Source organism: Apteryx mantelli, chromosome 3 (assembly GCF_036417845.1).
Source record: "Apteryx mantelli isolate bAptMan1 chromosome 3, bAptMan1.hap1, whole genome shotgun sequence".
NCBI lineage: Eukaryota > Metazoa > Chordata > Aves > Apterygiformes > Apterygidae > Apteryx > Apteryx mantelli.
This window is the reverse complement of record NC_089980.1, coordinates 43,218,954-43,243,873: the sequence shown is the minus strand read 5'-3', so window position 1 is coordinate 43,243,873 and position 24,920 is coordinate 43,218,954. Positions and strand designations below refer to the sequence as shown.

The 24,920-nt window shown below is 34.6% G+C and overlaps 1 protein-coding gene across 1 annotated transcript in view; it reads left to right on the top strand.

The window, feature by feature from the left end:
* Positions 1–440: 440 nt before the first annotated feature.
* DNAH8 (dynein axonemal heavy chain 8) overlaps positions 441–24,920 on the top strand; it is a 163,613-nt gene continuing 139,133 nt past the window's right edge. Inside the window, exons 1-14 of the mRNA XM_067294711.1 lie at positions 441–731; positions 1,409–1,543; positions 4,116–4,200; positions 6,021–6,169; positions 7,575–7,764; positions 8,116–8,279; positions 10,166–10,342; positions 10,677–10,790; positions 14,842–14,949; positions 17,883–17,984; positions 21,583–21,729; positions 22,573–22,770; positions 23,680–23,756; positions 24,198–24,297. Of these exons, the coding sequence (XP_067150812.1) occupies positions 441–731; positions 1,409–1,543; positions 4,116–4,200; positions 6,021–6,169; positions 7,575–7,764; positions 8,116–8,279; positions 10,166–10,342; positions 10,677–10,790; positions 14,842–14,949; positions 17,883–17,984; positions 21,583–21,729; positions 22,573–22,770; positions 23,680–23,756; positions 24,198–24,297 (2,037 nt within the window). The remainder of the gene's footprint in view (positions 732–1,408; positions 1,544–4,115; positions 4,201–6,020; positions 6,170–7,574; positions 7,765–8,115; positions 8,280–10,165; positions 10,343–10,676; positions 10,791–14,841; positions 14,950–17,882; positions 17,985–21,582; positions 21,730–22,572; positions 22,771–23,679; positions 23,757–24,197; positions 24,298–24,920) is intronic.

The window sequence follows — 24,920 nt, the reverse complement described above, 5'->3', positions numbered from 1 at the left end:
TTCTGTATGTTCAGTTGTTGAGTAGGTGTGTATATTTTACAAATTACAATATAAAGCATTTGTTTAAATTTTACTCAGTAATTTTTTTACTATTTCTCAATAATCAGATATTCACTGAAAGTATTAATAATATATTAAAGATATTCACCCCCCCAAAATATAAATATATGGTAAATTATTTTAAATCTTTCAGTAATCAGCTTCAGCATGACATCTGTAGCAGACATGTATATACATTTTCTGATAGATTATCTTAACAACTTGAAGAGAATCTGAAGAGAATATTAGGTTTGTATACCTGACAAGTCAATTTTGAGATGCACTCATTTCTCTTGTTTTTATTCTCTGTCTTGACATTCTTCCCATTCTTCTTGAAAAGATAGATTTGGAAAATATGGATTATTGTAATACTAATTGGTTGGAAATTTTCATATTTCAGAATGGAGGGGGTACCAAGAGATAATATAGAAAGTTCAAACACTGGGGAAGATGCTGGGCCCAGTCTCGCTGCAGCAGATAGCTCTGGGCCTAGCCTCACTGAACCAGAGGATTCTGCACCTGGCCCCACTGCACCACAAGATGCTGGACCCACATCTGCTGGCCATTCTCAACAAACAGCAAACTTGTCTTCCTTTCAAGAGTCTTCTCATCCTGTAAATCACAGGATGTCTAAGTTTCGCCGGAGCACCAGTGGAGTTCAGTCCTTGCAAGAAATTTTGAGAGAAAAACAGGTTTAGTATCCAGCATTAGACCTTGAAATAGGTTTCTGCATCTTTTCTCAGTTTATTAAATTAAGTTTATGTTGTTTCATATTTTTAACATTTTTTTGGTTTACATTCAGTTTTTAAATTAAATTCTGCCCGTTAGAAAGTGATTGAGTCTTTGTTTTTAATGTTTTGCAGTATTTTCAGGTTTTATTTTAAAGCAATACAGGAAGGGAACAGGAGATGCTACTGAATAATTTACATTGAAGCAAAGCTGTACCCGGCTTAGCTCCTGCAAATATTTATCCGCTATAAGTACTTCAGTTTTAAATTGATGTTAGTGACATTTCTGTATCAATACAATAAATTGAAATAATGATTATGAAAAAGAAAACCAGTTAATATTGCACACACACATCTTAAAAGCTGAGCTGTAGTATAGCTAATGCTTGCTTTTCCTTGACATATACCCAGAGTTGACTTTATGTTTCCGTAATAATTCTTACTGAGCTGTTTTGTTAACCTCTGAAAATTTGTATATTTTTAATGAGTAGGGTAGTCTTATATTGTCTTTTATTATAAGACAGTAGAGTTTAGCGGTAGTTGCAATTTAAGTAGCAGGTTATTCTTGCAGCCACTTTGTGTGTGGGGGGGTTGTTTGGGTTTTTTTTTTTTACGTTTTAAAGACATGTTTAATGTTTTAGGCTCGATATAAAGGAGCAAGAGAATTTCGAAAAATGAAAGTTGATGCTTCATATAAATACATATTTGAGGTTCTCAGTGTCAGGCTAGGTTTAGACTTAACAACTGTGGAAGAAATGATTTTGGATGCCCCTTCGGTAAGTCTGTTCTATATATTTGTTGAATTTGAATCATTAATCAAAATGTGTAACAGATTGCCCCTTTTGATATGAAATGTTACCCATCATTTAGATTGTTTCTGTCAAATAATGGGATTAGTAAGGCACACAGCTCAATTAAACCAATACCTAACTAAACTTCTCATCTTAGTTTCCTAGCAGATTTGCAAATATTTTCTGTGTTTTTGATTGTGACTCTTTCATCTTCCTTGCCTCAGGAAAACAGTAGTTATTGATGTTATTTTGACCCAAGGGATACTTGTCATATCTACCAGTTTCAACAAGTTTCATCCATCTCAGCCTGACATAATTATATTCTAAAAGTAATATTTTTTTATTTGTAAAGCAAATCCTCACTGAAATGCTGAGGATTCTGCAAAAATACTTATAACTTCACAGAAATATTTTGAAAGTTAATAATGTTATTTAATAATAGGAGGAAAGATGAATTATGCACCACTGCATTAATGTAATTACATTTGGAAAGACCCATGAAATACTTTTCAATTTTGAACACTTTTTGGTTATTTTTAAATGTGTGAAAGATGGGAATAAGAGTGGGTTTTAGAGTGAGCAGGTCCCATAATGTGTGGAACTTGTGAAAGCTCAGTCATTCCTTGTGTGTCTGTTGAAGTGTTGCATCTTGCATAGTGTTTCAAAGTGCTTGCACAAACAGGAGCAACCAGCTAAACTGTTCTTTTGGTACAGCATCAAAACTCAATATAGCTGTACTTACAAAGATAGGGCCCTTCTTTTTCTGATTGCATGACATTATTCTTTTCTGTTAAAGAGATTTTTACTTATTCAAAATTCAACCAGGTATTGTCTCCTTTGATCAAACAAATCAATTGTTAAAACTCTAAGCTGTTCAGTTACAAGCTGAATTTGGTCACTATCCCAATTTATTGTTTATTGTTTGCTTATTAATACTCACATATCATAGAATGTATTTAGACAGTCCTGTTTTTTCTTATGCTTAAACAACATAGAGGTGCTTCAAGTATATAGTTTTAAATAACCCTGACTTAAAGGAAAATGGCTGTTCTACACTGAGTTTGATCAATTCAAATACTTAAGAACCTTGGGATTTTTTTTCCTCTTTTTGCCATTTTTGCCATTTGAAAACTAGTATGGAAAATCATGTTTTATAGTTGGAAATTTTCCAGTTTCCAGTCCCTGTTTATTCATACAGGTTAGGCCACAGGGGCTATTTCAACATTGTCCTTTAACAAATTGTTATAAAATTCCCATATATATGAGATACACACACACACACACACACACACACACACCCATCTGTCTTTGACATCCACAATTTAAGATTTATCCATTAAGTGTTAGCCTGTATGTGTATTCAAACAGTGAGTGTTTGTATCATGTGCACTTGAACTAGAAGCCATATTTGCTGAAGCGGTAGCTACAGGGGTAGCTCACATCTTATCCTCCTTTGTAAAATCATATAAGCCCAAAAATTACTGTTTGACTTTCTCTTCATCTCAAGTTTGAGTGCTTTTTGTGGTAGTGAATCTTTTTCTGATTTTGTCATTGACCTTTTAGTACTTTATCCAATTTTCTTTTTTCTCAGTGACCCTGTTATCCTTTACTGTCTGTTACCTAAAGCAAAAGTTGCAGTGTCTGTTTCTAAATCTGGTTTGCTTTTACTTTTTCTTTTATTTTTGCACAGTTGTCTTCATGAAAGACCAGTTTTAAATAATGTCCACCTGGGTGTCACACTGGTGGCCTAGTACAGTTTAGAAATTCAGATTTTGGAAACCCCAGCTATAACTTCAGGCTTGTTTTCCAAAATTGTAATCCATACATAAACAGTTTTTAGTACACAAGTGCACATTCAGACTATCAAAAGCACCATGTTCCACATGGCAAAATCAAAATGGCTACCCAGAGACCTGTAGTGTTTTAGGGTGGACAGTTTGCAGACAGGTACAGCAAGCTAATTACATGTCAGCATGGTTTATTTCTGATGGTCCTCTAGAGGTCAGTGAAAAATCTTTGCTGTCATGAAAAGGTTTTGGAACCAATGTGGCCACTTCTTATCGCCAAAATAAAATTCTAACGTCATATTACTCCCGTTTTAGAAATGAATCTTTTACATTTAGGGAGAGGGTTGCAATAGCAGGCTATGTCATGACATGGAAATCTGCTGTGTATACTTCTAAGGTTCTTATGACTGAATACTTCCAGTTTGATACTTTATCCTTACAGATCTCTGTGAATGACAAAATGTCCTCCAGTGTTTCTGCGTCACTGGTTGAGAGCATAAACATTTGATATACAGTCATCAGGAACTAGGTTACCTGTCTGTCTACGCAGGTTCAGTAATTGACAGTAGTGTTTGAAGGATCTATTATATTGTTTTTGTTTTTTATTATTTTACATTGTTTTGTAATTCCTCACAACAGCGTAGGATAAAACATTTATTACATGTCATCAAAACTTTAAACAGCTGTCTAATCAAATGATTTTGCGTATCCTAAAGGCATGTTAAACTGTAGTATTTTGAGTAACAAGTATTCACTTTTTGATTTAACAGCTGGAAGCATTTGATATGTTTTTTGCCAAAGGAGGAAGTAAAACACTGAAATTTTTCTATCAAGAAGGAGATGCACCTGGAATAGGTAATTTTTTAACAACATTAATACCGGCAGACTTAATACTATCTGTTGTTAATTTTGTTTAACATTTTCCCCAAAAACCCTGTTATTCACTTGTTCATAATTTTGCAGTTTTTCACTATAAGAATTGAAAACTAATGTTTCAAATAATTACTTCAAGATTAATTGTTTAGAAAATGTTCAGTCAAAGCATTTCAGCCTTTCCTGGAAAGATGGCTATAAAAGAGTAAGTTACTCTGCAGTGTTAAATCAGTCACAACCTTTTCTTTTAGGAATTATGCCCCATATACATTCAAGCAGAAACTACTCTCATAAAACCTGTCTGAATTTGCCCTTGTGAAAACTGAAACTTTTCAAATGTTTGTAACGTGCTCAGAAGAAAATTAGAGTTTTATATCTAAAATCTCTAATGATTTTGTGAGCACTGAACCTATACTTCCCTTACCTAAGTATACATAACAATCCAATTGCATAGGATTATATCCTCAGAGGAACTGGGGGTGTCCGATCCTCTTACTACCCTTTTGTATAGATGCACTCTGCACACTCCATCTCTTCAGAATTCCCTGAGCGTGCTGCAGCTAAGGGTTAGTGATTCTTTCCTCTTAATTACTGCTCCAGAAAGAGTAGAACCAGTGCTGGAACTGAAATCTTCAGTTCAATGATGCTCTGGTACCAAGCAGCCTATAGGAATATGCTCTTTTGTTTCAAATCTGGTACATATCAAACTAGGAGAGATGTGAAGGGGAAAAGTGGTTAGACTGATGGGAGTAGTGTGCGAAGCCTCAGAAATGAGGTCTTAAACTCCCAGAAGGAGCTGGAAAGTGGAATAAATGAAACTTGAGCTAGGAAAAATTAGGGATAATCTGTCAGTCTCATTTAGAGAAAATGAGCAGAAGGATCTGCAGTGACTAAGTAAATTTCCTGCACAAGCTTGACACCAAACTTCAGATTCTTGATTTCTACCATTCTTCAGCTGTCAAGGAATATCTCTGAAACATATGGCAAATTATGTCTCATAGGCCTTCTCTAGTGTTGATTCTGATGGAAAACATAGAAGATTGTTGTTGCCGATTACTTCCTCACCTACTAAGTGAAATTTGTGTGGTCAACCTGAAGGTTGCAGATCTGATGATGAATATGATGAATCTTATGTGCATCAATATGCTGCCACATGATAAGAATTTGTCAATTTTTTTTTTAAGGAACATTGCAAACAGCTTATTCAGTTATTCTATTAACACAGAAATTGAAAGGTGGGCACTCAAAAATGAAAAATCAAAATTAAGGTTGCCATAATAATCTTAATTCATCTTCTTAGAGTATATTGGTTGTATTATATTTTTGAACGGGGCATTAAAGATCTAAAGTACTGCACCACTTCCTTCTATCATCACATCTGCTCTTCTTTTTCTACCTCTCCTAATCCCTCTCACACTCCTATCTACCTGTATGTCTTACTGCCTTCCTACTGCAGCTAATCTCAGTTAAGCATGACATCTTAGGGTGAGTGAGAGTCAACATACAAGCTACCTCAGCCACCAGCAAATTACCCCAGGATGATGGGCTGAGCAAATTCCTTTTCCATGCAGTACAATGGTCCAAAAATTGCTTTGAGGCATATGTTTCATGTTTGGTGTAGATTTTTAATTGTATGATTATTTATAGCTATGGATTCTGCCTTGAGGGAAATTTGCTTCTCACACACAAAAAAGAAGAAAATAAATTAATTTTGTGTTGTATTTTATTTCACTATATTAATTTTAAGCATTTTATAATACCTCCACTTTTAAAAATAGTGACACCTGTGAAATTCTTTGCAGAATGTGGTCGAACAATTCCAGGAGTTGTAAAAGGAACCAAAATGATGAAATTGTATGTGGATACTACACCAGACAAATTTGTAGGACTATGCTTGTTTTTTGTTCGTTGTAGAAATGACAGCCCTATAGATGCAAGAACTATACATGAGGTATTCTCTCTTCTATTTTAAAAACTAAAAAGATAGAAAGTAGCTCTTTGTTTGTTTGTTTGTTTGTTTGTTTCACAGTTGTAACATTATAACTTCAGTTACTGGGAAATGGCATTTTTGAATGTTAAACTGTATCATATGCCCCCTAACCCTATCTGCTTTGCTGAAACAATGAACAGCTGTATTAATTCAGCACTTTGTGGCACTTTGAATTCAGTGTCTTACAGACCTCTGCTGAACAAGAAGTCAGCATTTAGGTCAGTTTCTTGTTCTCCTCCCTAGTGTTTTTGAAGAGGTTAAAGCCAGTAAGTACATTTGAGGTGTCACTGAAATCTCTGTGCTAAAAGGTGTCATGTTTGCTTAGAAGACATTACAGCAGATTCTGGGAGAGGAAAAGTTTACTTGTACGTTTCTCTTTCATGAATCTTCGGATGTATGAAATACACAATTATCCGAAGTAAATTATGTAGCATGTGTTTTTTCTACTTTACATCTATATAAGCCACTTTATTGGATATATGTGGGCCTGATTTTCATTTATAGCTACCCATCTTTATGCTCTGGCAGTGTTTAAAGGACAGCAAGTTGATAAGAATCAGTCCTGTATATGTATCTTTTATAATTAATATGATTTCAAACTCTTAGGACAGAAAATTCATTATTCATTTATAATGTTTTATATTATATGTTAAGAGTGTTTTATTCCTTTTGAGTGATGAGCTGGTAGAAGGCAAAAAGCATTATTAGAAGTATTGAGGTATGCCTCAGTATTGGACATAAATATTACTTTTGGGTCAAACTCCTTCAGCAATGAGGGGAAAAAAGGAAATTTATAGGTATTTGTCATATGAAGTATGTTAATAATTGCTGATTTGAAGGACATTTAAAATGTTGGATTATTAAAGATAGTCAGAACTTGTAAAGGTTGGTTTCAGAGTATAGTGAAAAATTTGATCTGATCAAAAGCAATAAAACTTCAGTCAGATGATTGCTTATATAGTTTAAGATACAGACATTCAGAACACTTTCATTATTTGCACTTCATTGCTTAGCGCATAGTTTTAGATGTGGACATTTAGAATATTTTTAATTACTATATACTATTTAAAACATTTCCAAATTTTCTGTGTGATTGGGAAATAACGGAAATTACAAAGATATAATCTGTCAGCCTTTTAAAATTATATTAAACCATTTTTATTTTCACTCTTTTCTTTCAAACAATATGTTTAACAACCTCTTATGGTCACATTTGTAATCATCAGTATTTTGTACAGATTGTGCCTTCTCAAATTAAAGGGTTTTTTAGGCAAAATTGGAATGCCTTTATAAAAACATGCTGATTTTATAAAACTGTTTTCAGCCTAAGGTTCTGCATTACTAACAATCATTCTGTTTAATACAGGATGTATTCTTTTGTGTTTTGGATGCCACTGAAGGACTCCTATGTGGTATTAGGAACATGATAGAAAAGATTTTTCTCCCGGCTATCCTTGCAACAAATAATTGGGGTGTTTTAACTCAGACCAAACAAGAAACAAAAGACAAACAGAATTTTGTGGAAACAATTAACAGATACCTTTCATTTTTAGAAGGTAAGCATTGCATTTGGGAAACAAACATTCCACTTAAGAATTTCCCTTCATAGGCAGTAAGACATATGTAAGGAACTTCTCCTGTTCTGCAAGGAAAAATAAAATGATAAATTTCTGAAGTAATAAATACATGGGTGCATTACTTTATAAGAATCATGTCACTAGAGAATTTTCTCAGGAGGAACACATTGGATTTAAAAGATTTTTCTATTTTGTGTGAGTGCAGTAAAGTGGCTCTTGTATTGAAACAAGATTGATTACAGGTGTGTATTTCCAAAGTTAAATTGCTTGCACTTGTAGAAACAAATTTTAGAGTCTTTAATTCATTCTGTGTTTAATCGCTTTTTCCAGGAGCTAGAATAAGCATTGAAGGAACTGTTGAGTTGAAAAAAATAGATTACATTGATTTTTCTAGACTCCAGTCCTTTGAGGAAGTAACCGCAGCAGCTGGTAATTCTGATACAGTTCACCAGCTAGAGGAAGCACTTATGATATGGTATAGACAAATTGAACGAGTAAGTTGTTGTCTTAACATTTCAGTCCAACTTGAATGTGGATAGATATTTATAAATGACATATGAGACTTGCCTGAAGTCGGTTAAGACTGCAACTGTATCTGGGCCTGGGTATGCCAAGTGTTATACAAGTGAAGAAAGAAGGCAGTCCTTATTGCTAGGAATTTACAATCTAGTAAGAGTTGCTGAGCAGTTAACATACAAGGAGTAAGAAGGATGCGGGAATAATAATGCTGGTATAGACGACAAATATATACTGTTAGGTATATTCTGTATGTTGCTTAAGTTTCTGCTACCAGTCATGGTAACAGGTATGATTGTTGGCTAGAATGATCTCTGACCAGACCCAGTATGGCATTTTTTTTGTCCTGTGTTCCTATATATGGTCTCTTCTTAGTTATTGAAGATATTGGTGCCTGAAATTTCCAGGATAAAGCACAGAATTCTTTCTGTTAGTACAGAATCTGTGTAAACTGGGACATACTGTATTTATAAGGGCATACTATATTTAGTGTATTTAGCTCAGAAGAACAAAAATGTAAATGAAATAAATGTAAGAACTGACTGCGTGTTTATCTACATACAGATGAGCACACTTAGACTTTACACCTGATATTAAATATATTTATTAAAATAGTTCTATAGCTTTTTGAAAGTGAAATTATATTTCGTGCATTTGGACCCATAGATTTTGATTCAAGAAAAAATACAGGTGTATGCCTAAATCATCTCAGTTGATGACAGCAGTGGAATATATGCATTACTTGCCTTGACTTCAGTTTAACAATATGATTAAGTGTAGTTCTGAATTATGATGCTTTTCCAAATCAGAACCGTTCATGTGTGATAATAATTACAAGTTTGTTTCTCTTTAGTAAATATCTTCAAAATGTTTCTTTTGTTCTTTATAATGACTTGTCTATTCTCTATAGTAGACATGTCAGAATCATTGTATACTGCAAGTCTGAATCAGTATCTGGCATCTGACATTTAACAAAAGTTACTGAAATAGGTATAGCTGTCAGAAGATAAACCATACTTTTACTTACATTTAGATTGTTTTTACTTCTGCTATTATTCTCTGATATTCCAGCACATGTTATTTTGGGAGCATGATAGCCAGTATATGTGAAGAAACAATCACCACAGGAAAAGTAACAGCTTTTTATTGTTTCTTTTGTTTGAGCTGATACGCCTGCACTACATTGCACTTTGCCAGGTAGAATCCCACACCTGGACAAATGCTGTTTCAAGGGTCTCTGAACCAAGTTCTAGTGCAATGAATAGACATGTTTGAATATTTATTAGAAGTCTGTTGGGCTTAAATCAGACTGTATGCCAGATCCTTCCCGTGTGCCATTCTTTTGAAAGTATAAATCTAAATAAATGACTAATTCTGATGCCACTTCCAGATCAAGGACATTTGTGGTTCATGTGGGATGGCAAAAATGCCATGATCAGGAATCAATACATATGAAAAGAGGCTTTAGATTCTCTTTCAAGTGTTTCTGCATATAAACAGTCAGACTGTGGGTGTGCATATACCTGAGTGCTCAAGAATTAGTCTTTTGGGATTGGGCTGTTGCAAGGAATGGGAAGGTTGGCGCACATTCCACCCTGTTTATATATATCATGTTCAGGGATCACTGAGCCCACTGAGTATTAAAAATGATCTATCTTGAGTTCTTGTGTATATGTACAGGCAGTGTTTCCATGAGTACAGACAACACAGCTAAAAGAACAGCTAATTAAGATGAGAAAACTTTTAGTTCAGTTTTAACTTGAAAATTAGAGCACCTATATAACTATTAATTGTACAGAGTGGCAAGTATTAACCAGGGATACAAATTCTATTTTACATTTGATTATTTTCAAATTGATTACAGGTTCTGATTGAGAGTGAGCAGATGAGAAAAGAAGCTGATAATTCAGGTCCACTGACTGAACTAGAGCACTGGAAATGTATGTCTGCTAAATTTGATTTTATTATTGAGCAGATCAAAGGACCAAACTGCAAAGCTGTCATTAATGTTCTGAATGTTGGACATTCTAAACTACTACAGGTAATTCTTCTTATGTTGATTTTGACCATAATAGGCAAAGCTTGCAATATTTAGTTTGTTTCATTGCATTTAAGAGAGATTTTAGGAGGATTAAGAGAGGAAAATCTAGGTATTGTGCTAGTGCGCTTATTATATTGAGAGAAAGAATGAGAAATTATTAGTTATAGACAAAAATTATCATCAAGGAAAATAAGTTACATTGCATTTTTTGACAGTGCCTTTTAAAATTTAATGAAGTTACCAAGGTGTATTTTTGGCAAATCTGTATATGGTAACAGAAGTAGTTTGCAATGTATGCATTTTTTTTACTTTTTTTTTTTTTTTCCTCCTGTAGATGTGGCAAGAGTTAGATGCCAGAATCACAGATGCAGCAAATGAATCAAAAGATAATGTGAAGTATTTATGCACACTTGAAAAAGTTTGTCAACCACTTTATAACTATGATCTTGTAAGAATGCCTTTCATTATTCTTAGAGCATAGTTTAAGCATTTACATAGAATGTCCATAAGAAAAACTTCAGGGTGAAAGGAATCTTCTTTCTATTCACTTCACAGTATTGATTTTTCTAAATATTTTTCAAGCTAAATGTTAAAATAAAGAATTATATTGTTATGCTTTACATTAAAAATATAATATTTTTAAAGCATATATTTTATTAATAAATATAAATACATATGATCACCTATTAACTCAGTCCTGAAATACTGTTTTTAAAATGAGCTAAGACCAGATATGTGTTTACATTAAAAAAAAATCTCAAAATATGCATTAATTGAAAATTCCATATGTGTCAATGAATAATGACACAGCCATTACCAAAATACCAGAATTACACTTATATAGGAGGAAAAAAAAAAAAAGGAACCTAGTGAGATTCTAAATGTTGCTTCTTTTAGGGTAAAATAATTTTTTGATATGGAAAATAATGGCACTAGGTGCTTCTATTTGCAGAAGTATCAGCTAGTCAGAATTTAAATAATTGGCTGTCCATGCAAACCAGTTAGTCCTAATTCAAGGTAACAGTTATTAGGTTTAATATCTAATAATTATTATAATAGATATATGTTTCTAAAGGTTGTTGCAGTATAGGTAGAAGGAGGAAATACCCTAGGAAGAAATGCTTGTCTTGCTTTCTTGTTTAATTCTCTCTGTTTTGGTCCAACCCGCCTCCTTACTTCTGTCAAGGAGTGTTGCATTTCCTTTGAATTTCTGGCAGTTTTCCTACTTCAAAGTTTTAACTGAGGGAAAGTGAAAAGACTGTGATAATGTACAATCTAGAGCTGATATGGCATGCAGTAGTAGAAGAGAGGACTATGATAAACAGTATTACTAAGCAGTTTATCTTCAACTTTTTACTGTATCACTAGAGGGTGCCAGGTACAAGGCCATAAAAGTCACAGTGAAGTGTGTATCAGATTTGAGCTGCTTCATAGGGATTATTAAGGTAAAGTTCTTCTTATCTTAACAAACAAACAAACTCATGGGTAGAAACCCATTAAAACAGTTCATTATTTTACTAATACGGAATAATTACATATAGTTCCTAGTTTAATCTGGGGAAATTTGGATACATTTGAATTTCTGTCTTATCTCTTGGAACTTTGTTCCAAAGATCAAGATAACTTAGGCTGGGTTTTCTGTGTTATTCAACTTAAAAATAATAACATCCAAGTTAGATATATTCTACTTTAAAGAGACCTATGTTCTAGTTTGAGATGAATTTAGTATCTGATATTTTAAAGTATTTTAAATATTAATGGCTTAAGCATGAAGTAGATGCAGATTTAATAGAGTAATTACTGTGTGCTTAATATCACATGCCTATTAACACTTCAAGGTGATTATTACTATATGAAAATTTAGACTGAGTGTTTAAATCTGGGCTTTGAATCAGAGAAGTCTCTATATCTATAGAGCCCAGTATTTGATTTTTCCCATTCTTTTAAAATTGTCTTACCAGGAGTGTTTTTATACTAGAAAACCTTTCCTTCACACCTTTTTCCCAAATGCAAATGCTTGCTATGTCTGTCCACAGCATTAGTATATTTACTTTGAGTTTTCAGCCCAAAGTTCCTTCCAGGAGCTTGACTTCTCTGTTGTGGAGTGACAGTCACAATTGAAATTCAAAGTACAGTGCTTGTACTGTGTTAGAAAGGACCATATTGCTGTGATGTGCCACCAGTCCTACTCCTTCAAGCCTTGGAGATGTTACAAGCAAGAGCTCAGCCTGTAAGGTATCTTGCTTAGGTGAGCAATGAAGACTTCCTCCAACCTTGGAACCATCAGTCATCCCTTGGCCAGTTTGGCCAGCGTGAATCGCTCTCACTCCTTTGGAGAGATTGGGCACAAGTTTATCCTGGAAGGCTAGATACTCATGTTCCTTCACACCTCATGTGGGTTATAGAACTGAGCCTTTCTAGGCCTGCAACATTGTGTTAGCTTCTCACCTGTTTGCTTAGGCTGGTCACTTGCTGACAAGGACATTCTCATCAACTTTACTGAAATAAAGCACTACAAAATCATGCCTTTTGCCTTTCCTTATTTAGTAACTTGCTGTTCAGCAACTTTGTATTTCAGTGCCTTTTCTTCCCCAGTGTAGATTTACCCCTGTTGACAGGATCTTTCGGTCTTGGACATTGATTTGCTCTGTCATGTCTTCTAGTGCTACAGAAATTGTTAAATTTGGCATAAACTGCCTTTAGTCTTGAGGGCTGACACCTGGAAAGCTACCTCTGTAGCTTTGCACTCCGTCTTTGTATCTGACTGTCAGCATCATCCAGGCCCTGGGAAATGCAGTCATTGAAGGCTGCACTATGAAGCAGCATGAAGTGGAGATGAGTCTTCTTCCTTATACTTTATCAGATGATGGTGCCTTTACCAGGCTGAGTTTGCAGTGGCGCAGTTATCAGTGTGTAGCTCTTCTCAGTAGCACTTTAAGTGCTAAAGATGTGAATTTCAGGCCTGTCTTCTGCTTTTTCTCCAAAGCAGTGGAAGTGGTTTTGTAGGTAAAAGGTAGGTACCCTTTGTTGCTTCTTGGCATTGAGCCAAACAATCCCTTTGGTTTCACCATAAGGAATTAATTTATTGGTCTTTGTGGGATTAATTACTGTGTCTGTCCTCTTCCTGGATCTTTTTAGGGGATGTTTGCTTCTCTGTGCCTTCTTTTTTGTGAGGAAGCTGACACCTACCATGAAATAGTGAATTTCTCTGTTTTCCAAGTTCATCTAAGATTTTCTTGTCTGTTCTGAAATAGATCTATGGGAGTGTTTCTTTTCTGTCACTCAAGACTGAAGGAGTTGAGGGACTTATGATATTTGCATGCCTCTTATGATATTTGCATATTTAAGTACTTAAGAGTTTTAAGTAAGTATCCTCAATATTCCCATAATACCGTTGAGATTCTTCTTTAAACTGTATTTTTGGAAAATTTTTCAGTGTCACTATGTTATCAAATTTTATATCTGCATTAAGGAAATATGAATAATTTGCTGGTAGCCTTGATTCATGACTAAAGAATACTGTGGACATAAAGAAATGTTTTTCGGTACTTTCTAAGCAATTAGTGTTCCTCCAGTGGTACCATATACTTTGGATGCTGCTCATGCTTTTAATAAAATTCCTTTTTTGAGCTGAGCCCTCTGTACTAGTGATCAGTTAACAAAAGAGAAGATCTTATCCAGTAACCTCCTTCAGAAGACATTGTGTTGCATGTAATGTGATACATATTGTAGTCAGTTGTAATTGCACTTACAAGAATGCTCAGGCTTATTTGATATCTACTTGGTAATTAAAAATAGCAAATTCTCTACAATTTCTGGATATTGTTAATGGATTATCATTGTTAACCATTTTTTGGAAATACTTTGGAAGTGGTTGAATTACAAAATACCTGTAATGTCATAGTTTCATTTTAATGATATGAACAGTCATATCATGAAATGCATGAAAGATTTAGGTATTTTATGTGATGATTGAATGAATTAGGCGCTCTTAAATGTTTAATGAAGTGAACATTCTGACAGTTATTTCGTGAGTTCTGTGAAATGTCTGAATGAAACATTTAGCATAATGATTGCTATCACAGTGTAACTGCACAGCATATATTTAACAGCTGTACTTGAAGGAAAACCAAAGTATTAATCAAGGAAAGCCATTGTTAGCTGTCAGAAAAATACCTCCTTTTGTGCTGAAAAATGAAAACTTTACTGTTTAAATCAATGTTCAGTTTTGATCATCAAAATAACATATTAAAACTGTTTTTATGAATCTCTGATCTGATTTCTGACAAAATCATGTGAGTTTTATTGTTTTTATTAGTTAAGATTACCTTAAAAATTATTGAGCGTAATTAGCTTTTTTTACAAGAAACATTTTGGTAAGATGCAATGACATTTTGAGGATCAGTTAATGTGATTTAAGGAAAAATGTCATTTAGTATTTCTGAATAGGAAATGCTAAGATTAGAAAAGTAAAATTTTTCTCAAAACTCTGCTTTAAGGTATCGATGACACATGGAATACAAAATTTGATAAATGCTATACGAATGATTCACAGTGTTTCAAGATATTACAATACTTCTGAGAGAATGACATCATTGTTTATAAAGGTAAACATATTAAGTATAGTGATTATAAAAATTGTGATTTTTTGCTGGGAAAAAAATTTTTGTTTAAATCAGTAGGACATCTGTTAAAAAGAAGTAATAGTGAATGCCTGCGAGGGAAAGGAAGAGAAGTCTGTTGATCAGGAGAGGACAGTAGAGACTTGTATTCCAGAAAGAAATTTGTTAATATTCTTGATTCAGCAAATTCAAATTTTTGTCTTCTTGATAAACCTCTTGATCTGAGTTTCATGACACCTACTCAGTTTTTCACTAAATCACTGACTCCCTAAAATTCTTCTAGTACCAGCCTTGAAGACATAACTAAGCGGAAGACTGTCAGTCTGACTCCACTATTCCTTAAAAAATGTGAAAGATGAAAATATTCTTGTTTCAGAAACAGGTCATCCTTGAAAAGTTAATCAAATCCCAGGCGATAAACTATGCTATCTTAAACCCAAAATTAAGACTGGCTAGATATCTATAGCAATGTCAATGTCAGGATCCAGATAGTCACTGTGGCAAAAGATGCTTTGTAAAATGGTTTTAGAATAAAGAAGAAATTCTTTGTAACTAAATTATGCTGTATCTGCAACCTAAAAATGTAACAAATCAGTTTGCTTGAAAGCTGCAAGAGGAAAAGTTCTCTAAGATTGTTGTTCTTGACTCCCCTTTTTGCAAAAGGAAATTGCTCAGGTTAATTGTTTTGATACTCAGTTATAGTCTCTCCCCTTTTATGAAAGCATGTTTGTTTTCATAAGAACTTTTTTTGGATACATTATACTACCAACTTCTGTCATTCTTTCATTCAGGTCAGGATTCAATCAGTGGTTCATTTCCCATTCTGAAGAACAGCAAACTTAAATTATAATATTGAACTTTTTACTTTAAATAAAAGACAGAATCCTCTTAAATATGGAGTTATCATATCCCTTACATACAGATTTCATCCTAGATTTCAGCCTTAATGAAAGGGGATTTCCTCATAAATAAGTGTTTTCAGACCCCCTTACTCTTTGGGCTGTGATATTGTACAGCAGTGTGGATACTGACACAAATAGTAAGCTTGACTTTGGGCTCCTTTTCTTTTCATGTTGCTTTCAGAACAGACCTGAGGAGTGATTTCCCCCCCCCCCCCCCCACACACACCTTATCTTGAAAGGATAGATTTCTTAGATTTCTTCTTTGGGACAGCTGTTTTCTTAGCATATAACTTGTTACTCTTTTTTTTTTTAATCCGTTGTTAAATTGGATGGTGTTGGTAAAGATACGTAACTGTGACAGCTTGAGTTACAAATTAGGAAGAAGATGAAAGTTCAGTTCTGTGGGAACAAACTGTAGGGTGAGCAGAGAATCATGTCTCTTGTAAGACACATTCATTTCCTCCCTTAAGGAGGGGGCATAGCTGTGTGTCTCGGCATATAAGATGTCATCTCAGTTCCCTGTTCACTATGGCTTTCCTATCACAGGGTTGGTTCTAAGAGCTGTTAAGGTGGTTGAGACAGTTTAGGCAACTGTCTTGTAAATCGGCTAAGCATTTGTCTAGCTTTTTGTGCAGTTTTTTCATCAGGAACTTGGAGTCCTGGTGAGACTCGAACCTTGTCCTTCTATCCATAATTGGCAAGCCCTTTGAGTCTCTGACCACCTGTTTCTTTCTTTGTCTGCCAATGAATGTGGCATTTCTGTTAGCTATCTCCTCAAGTAAGGATATAGGGGAAATTCATAGTCCCCATTACACCACTTTCTTTTAAAAAAAAGTATAGCCCTTACAGCACCGCATGTTTTAATGTAAAGTGACGCTTTACATTGTCAGAATTGAATTCGAACTAGGACATTAAGAAAAGCATGCTTTTTCTAAGACTTTTTCTGAGACTGTCCATGGCTGAGGCTGTTCTCCGTATATCAGGTATTAGGTATGGATTCTACAGTATTGCTTTTTATATTGACTATTATATAATTGTCTTTGTACATTGACACTTGCTATTAGTATCTTTTACTCCACGGTGAAAGGAACTGAGCATTTCACTACAGAGGCTAATTTACAGATTAACTAGTTGCATGAAGTTGCGCTATGAAATAGCATGGAAAAAAGCCTATTTCAATCCAAGCTTTTTCACCCAACCTCAAGTAGCTTAAGTGCCCATCCTCCAGCCCCCCCTCACTAGGGGTTTCTGTTTAAAGATCACCAGAGATGACGCTAGAGTCCTATTTACAGCTTCACCAGTTATTGTAATACAGCCTGAGGCTGCTTTTAAAGTGGGGCGATTTTTTGGTCTTTACTCAGTTACAGACTCTTAAGACCTGCCTATAGAGTAGATGTGTGGAGAGAATTGTTTTGAATTTTCCACAGTATTTAATGGATAAAAAAGGTTATCTACCTGTAGCTGTTCTGAGATGTTATTTATATCTGCATTCACATCCTGTACTCCAGTCTCTCTGTCCTCACAAAATTTTGGATTCCCATAGTTGGGAAGTAGAAAAATGTTCTCTCCTTTGCATAGCCATAGGAGACCAAGGCAAAGGGATATTGCTAGGATAGGAAGTTGTTTAAATGGCAGTGTTTAAATAAGGGTACATTACAGAGTGTAACAGTGACAACATAAGTGAAGATTAGTTAGAGTTAAATAACTTTTCTCTTTGCTCTTGAGTTATGGTTGGTGACATGTTGTGTTTATGTGTGTATATGGCTGTGCTTATAAATTATATGCATTCACAAATACTTTTCAGACACTTAAGCATACTTCTGGGGATGTTTTAAGACTTTCTATAGGATGTTCAGCTTACATACATAATATTTAGCCTGTATTATTCCCATAGATAAAATTTATATGAACTTTGATTGTACTAAGACAGGCATGTGGGAGTTTTGTCTGATTTTGAGAAACAAGTAAATTTCCTTATAAGCTTGAGACCTACTTGTTTACATTTGTCTGCACTAGGTTACAAATCAAATGGTCACAACATGTAAAGCATATATTACAGATGGTGGCTTGTCTCGTGTATGGGAGCAGGAGACGCCAATAGTCATTAGCAAAATTAAGGTTTGTATTTTGTTTTTTGATATTTTAACTGATTGCCTATTGATATTTACTGATAATTGTATACTTAATGAAGGGCAGCTCTCTAATCAAGTATTATTTAGAATTCTATAATTCAGTGATTAAAAATTTCCTCCTAAGTCAGTGCTTCAACGTTAAATATTACTCTTAAAAACAAATATATATTTTATAAAATTTAGAAGAGAAACAATTATTAAATATATAGTTTACAACTCAAAGTAACTATAGAACTTGAAGGTAACAGATAAAAAGGGAGGATATCTAAAACAAATAACAATACATCATTAAAGAATAGTAAGCAATTCAAAAAAAACTGAAACAAAGCTGAGTGAATAGGAAGAGCAAATAAAGCAAGTTGAGGGGAAAAAAATTGGGAGATGCAGGGTAAGGACGTATGATGCACAAGAAGAGAGGCTTATTTCAGCCTCACTAGTAATATGAAATAAAACATAAAGAGGATGGGAACAGGTTACTGACAAAGAAAGAAAAACAAGATCTGGTAGAGTGCCATGTAGGAAGGAAAAACAGTATTTTCAAAGTGAGAATGAAGTTTGGAAATTGAAAGAAAACATATGGGAAGCCACTGAAAGGATTTTAGAGCATAAGCAATACTGTAAAAGTAGCAAGATAGGAAAATGACCTCTTGAACGCTAGATAAATTGGAAAGAAAAAGAGCAAGATAATAGAGGCTGTAGGGAGGGGGATATTAAAGCTGTTGGAAAACAGCACAGGAGGAAAAACAAGAGTATTGTCACTGAGAAAATGGTTAGTGAGAGAAATAAAATGTGTGGTGAGAAGAAAAGGTAAGGAATCAAAGAGCTTTCAAGCTGGTAAAAGTCTGATGGTGCATCTGAGGTGATCTAATTGTATTGTTCTGTATACTAGAATTAGTTTAATCACGCTAATATGGCTTGGAAAGATTGTTTTTGGAAGGGATTCTGAGCTTCCTCAAATCCTGAGGTGCACAACAAACTCCTGGTCAACACTGATTAGATCCATCTTTATCAGTGACCCTCTCTTTGGCATCATTATAGTAGCCTTGTGTACTTTTGGTTATTAATAATCAAGATATATCAGCTAATTTGTATAAAAAATAAAGGGAAGCAGGAATGTATCTTCTCAAGGCTGGAACTGATAGGGAAACAACTTCTAAGAGATGCCAAAGAAAGGGCTTCAAAGGCTCCAGAAGCTTATATTTTGATGATGGTACAGGTAAATGAGATGGGTCTTACCCGCCAGGGAAGTGTTTCAAATACTTCTTCTTCCCTGTTTTCTTTCATGATGCCTTGAGTGTTTTCCCATTTCTTAACCCACTGACATTTGTTAAATTAAAATGACCTCACCTTTATCATGCTGATCCTTCACTGCCTTTGGAATTGGCATCTTCACCATGTTTGGGACCGAGGAATTTTGTGATCCTGCGTAATCCACATTCTTCCCTCTTGAGGATCTCTGAGGTGGTATCATCTTCCACTGCCACTGGGATACTGTCACTTGAATAGAACCCCCTTTGTTTGTTATAGTAGCTCCCTCCAATACCAGATTTCCTTGGCACTTCATGAAAGTTAAATGCCAAGGCAGTCTTCCTCTTCTTCAGGTGATGGGAACATACAAAAAACAAATTAAACACATACAATGTGCTTAAACCCAACTGTTGGGTTACTGCTTTCCAACACTGACTTAATTTCCACCTTCTCTACCAGACCTCAACTGTTGGCTTCCTGTCTTATCCTGAAAGGCATGGGATTTCATAGTTCCTTAAAAATGAGGTCCAGAGATGCAGAATAAAGATGTATCCAATATCTGTCCCCTAACATAATGGAGTGATATGACTCTAATTGTTTATCTTATTGAGGTCATTCAGTGACTTCTACAGCTGGGAAGCCCTCATTTATCATGTATGAGAGAAATATAAGCCCAATTTGTTACTGTGGTGATCAGTCTTCCTTCCAGTATATGTATGTTCTTGAAGATCTTAACACTTCTTTCAGTGAGAAAGCAGAACCTTTTCTTGTTTCCTGTCATTCATGGCCAGTGGTTACATATGTCTATATATTTAGACATTCTGTTGACTGCCTGTACATTGCGATAAAATCTGTTTTCTGTCTTCCAAGGACTGATCGAAGATTTCATGCTCATGTGATTGTAGACTTTTTTGCATTTCTCACCAATCATAACTTTTACATCTGATAATGTTGTAATATTTGCCTAAATATTTAAACAACTGAGAAAGAGGGGTTATTCTTCAGTCTCACTTTAACTCAGAGTTGTCAACTACAAGGCATGATTTCAAACTAGCTGTGATTTCAAGCTCTTGGACAAGTGACCTCTTTTTCCAAATCTGCTTTCCATTGCCACTGGGGAGAATTTTCTAAATAGTCTTTCCAGGCGGTATTTTCAACATTGCTGAAGTGGGATATGGGTACAGTCTCAAGGACTCTTGCCTTTGCTCTTGTAGTGCCTAAGACCATCCTAAATGCAGAGAGTGGGTCTGTTAAAGGAAATGCCTACTTAGTGGATTTCCCTTTTGATCCTCCTTGACTGGTGAGATCCTGTGCTGCTTTAAATCTTCTGGGACAACTATTTCATCTTTGGGCATTTTCCTCCTTGGGAGGTAAAAAAACATTTTTATTTCATCTGCCCTGTGATAGCCAGAAGCTTCAACCTTTTTCATGTTTAAAAACTCTGCTCATAGACCGCCCAAAACTGGGGAGAGGCAGCAGCTGCAGTGCCAGAGAATCCAACATAGCAGTTTTGAAGGTTTGCCCAAGAACTATCTTGTTCTTTGCCTTATCTAGTGCCCCCTTCTTCCTTTCTTTTCCCTTTTTAGAAGTAGACTGGCACGTTGTCATCAGATCTGGTGAAAAATGATAGCAAATGATTGGGTATTAGATTACTAAAAGCTACATATTCCAATTTGCCTGGCTGTTGCTCCATGTCTCTCTGTAGCTCTGTGCTCTTCAGGTAATTCTTTCAAAGAAGTTTCCTTGAATAAGGCTGCCTCTTGTAGCTAAACTTGTTAGATTCAAATTTCAGGTCACTTCCAGACCATTTTGGTGGAATTCTTTAGCTCTTATAAACAATTTCCTTTAAGTCCTCTGAGGTCCAAATGGACTACTTTTATGCTAAATTTCATTCTGTTTCTTCATTATCCAAGGGAAAATCTGGCCGTTCTTAAGTAAAATAATGTTTTTTCTTAAATATTGAAATCTCTCTCTCTGTCTCTCTCTTTCTTTTTTTCTTTTCTGTTTTTTTAACAGGACTCATCACCTGCTCTTAACTGGCCTCTAAACAATTCTTTGCTTTAACAAGAACTAACACTTTCCTGCACTTTTGGTGCTTCATTTCCCTGCGTTATGTCTTTCACTGGACTGTATAGCTCTGTGTCAATATGTTACAAATATTGCTACAAACAAGAAAGAAAAACAGTGTACATAAGTCATTACTAGCTGTTTAGTGTAACTAGACTCACTGATAATTAACTGCTTAGCAATGACAGTGGGCTTGGGGTGACTGTTCCCCAGTCTCTCACCCATAAGCATAGCATAATGAGTATGATATTTGTTTCTTAACTTCTTAGGACTGCATTTTTCTGTTGAAAGAATATCAGAAATGCTTTCATAAAACAAGGCAACAGATTTTGGAAACTCTAGGAGAAAAGACATTTGAAGTATCGGAGATGTACATTTTTGGAAAATTTGAAGCATTTTGTAGAAGATTAGAAAAAGTAAGTATGCTGCAAGCTGTTACTATTAGTAGAGAAAAACGGGTATTTTAAACAACTGTGCAAAAGATGGACTCAGCTTTAGATGCTCCTAATCATCCTATGAGGGAGTTTGTAACTCTTTATTGAGAGAAATTAGGCACTTCCAGAGAGTAGTTCATGCCAATGTTTTAGCCAATTAGTTTGCAGTGTCCTTCTGAATTTTCTTCCTGTTAGTATGTTAGTTACCTAATTAATCTAGATTTAGACCCCTATTCTTGCAGGTTTAAAGTTAAGTGACTAATATCCCACCTCATATCCTGCTTTTGTCTTTTTCGAACAGTGTCCTAAGTCATTAAAACTCCTGTTACCACCAAACACTGATCTTCTGATGTTTCTGTTTGGTGTAGTCTTAACATTTGGCTTGCTAACCTGATGAAAGGATTTTAAATTAGCATTGGTAGAGCCTACATGGAAAAGATCATAGCTGCTCTTAGGTGCAGAATAAGATCAGAAGAGGGATAAAAAGAGGATAATGGGGCAGTTATTACAAGGTAAAGATTCTGAGGTTCTTTGACATTTTTCCTTATCATGCAATATATACACACAAATCTTTGTGGTGGCTTTTTTATATTGTGAAAACTCTTCACATCATCGATGTGTGTGTCACGTTTTAACTTTTTTTCAATATTATGCCGTTTAATCAAACAGTCAAAACTGAAGGGGGAGAAAAAAAAACCACCTTTACCATTTCTGAGTGCAGTAGTCTGTTTGAGAGGACTGTTTATTGTTTAGTCTACTTTACTCAGGTTTTAGTTTGTAAATAAATAATTTATTAGGAGCATGAGTATGATTTTTATATTTCAGATTACAGAGATGATAACTATTGTGCAAACTTTTTCTGCACTGAGTATGTCTACCATTGAAGGGTTAGATATTATGGCAGTAAAATTCAAAAATATCTACCAAAGTGTTCAAAAGAAACAATATGACATCCTTGATCCACGAAAAACAGAATTTGATGTGGATTTTATGGACTTTATGGCAAAAATTGAAGGTTTAGAGGTAAGTAATATTGCTATCTATGATGTACTTGGGGAGAAATGTCATCGCTATTAACTCAGTATCTCCCTGGATGCCAGTGAGACTTTGGACTGTGAATAGAGTACATTGTTTTTCTTTTTGTGCTTTCTGATAGAATTTGTTAAGATATGCTTCCACATTTCAAAAGTTATTATAATGGCTTTTTACTTAACTCTTAAATTGCTTGCCTTTGAAGATATTTAGAGATCCTTAGCTTCAGATGCCTACATCTTTGAAAAGAAATCAAATAATTGCCTGCTTTCTCAGAAGTAAAGTGTCAAGTTCCACTGCAGTGCAGTGTTACATACAGAGTTTTGACATGTGGCTAGGAGCCACATGTGCACTCAGAGTGCAAAAAGGAAACTGATTAGGGGAAATTGATTCAAATGTTGCCTACATATTTGGGTTCTCTAAGATTGAGGGTAGCAAGTGCCCAGGCTAAGGTCCAAATTCCCAATGAGACTCACAGACAGATCACAGGAGGCTTTTTCAATTTCTCCTCCTTCCAAAGGAAGCTGTAAGACATAGTGCTCAGTCCTCTTGTTGCAGGTCAGTTGCTGTGCAGCTAAAATGATAAAAGTCATGGGCCCTGAGAGAATTATCTAGATGAAGCTGGTTTATAACTTGGTTAGATCTTGGGCAAAACAAAGTTCCAACTGTTTTGAATAAGTTATCCTTTGATTCTTTGCTAAAATTGTGTGGCATTTTAAGAGATTACTTAGCTGACACTAACTGTTAATATATTTATTTATTATATTCAGCATAGATCAACTAAGGCTGCCAGTTTGTGCTTTATAAGAAATGACGATTTTAAATGGCATTAAGAAATTTTCATACTTCAAAATGCTATTATATGACTAGAAAATCTGTAGTAAATTATATGTCTTTTAGATGCTAATACAAACATTTATGCGTACCTGTTTTGGGAGAATTTTGTCTTCACAGAATGCACTTCAGTTACTTCAAAGGTATTGGCAGTTATATTTTAAAATATTTTAAAGTAACTTGAAATGACTGATTAGCACAATTTATGTAACACAGCTAATTTCAGAACTAATGGCCTAATTAAGAACTCTTCATTACTGGTGTTCTTAACCATGTAATCTTTATAAGAAGCTTGGATTTTTAGCTTTCTAATATGCATCAAAATATTATTCTGTTTTTTCATTTCATTACAGTTTATTTTGTAAATACATAAAGATATTAAAAGAAGAACCTAAAAAAAAAAAAAAAGCCAAGGTAGAACTTAAAGCAAACAATTCCAGATCCAGAAGCATTTTCTAGATTTGTGCTTCTTTCATGTCATGTGACATTCCTGTAGGCCCCCCCCCCGCAAGAGCATTTGTTTCAGAAATACCATTTTTATGTATTCATTTTAATTAATTGTAATTGATTCTAATCCAATGCAGGTTTCAAAATCTGAGAATGCCATCTCTTCAAGAAGAAATAGCACATACAGTTGGTTGTATTCTTCAACATTATGTAGCAGAACTTGAAGCTACTAAAAAGGTATTTTATTCCTCTGCAGTAAACTAAAACAGCATGTTAAAATAAGAATTTTAATATGAAAACATTGTATTTATTCTTCTGCCTATTTCATTAACTGACTGTCAAAGCTTAATTTATCATACTTGTTTACACAGCCTGTGTAAAAGTGTATAGGCAAATATGATATATAGGCCATTTTGGCAAATATTTGTTCATAAAGATTTTGCTTTGTAAACAACAACTTTTTTTTTTTTTTTTTTTTTTTTTTTTACTGATTATATACATCACTTGTATACATGTTTTGGTATTTTATTATATGAGGACTATACATTTTATTTGCATTTATCTATGGCTATTATCTAATGCTGTGACAGCATAAAATAGATACAAAATGGGGTTAAATGGTGTTTTATATCCATTTTAAGGTAATTTTCCATGATTTGTGTAGTATAGAGTGGCTGTAGCATAAAAGAGCATTTGACTTCCCGAGGACTGTTCACATCACCTGACTTTAAATACACAGACTGGGATTCATTTAACTTGATTTTAGATGTCTGTGAAGTATATGTCTGCATCTGAGCTAGACAAGCTTTCTCCTCAAGAAAGGAATAGGTACTTCTAGAGTCAATTCATCTAATCTATTT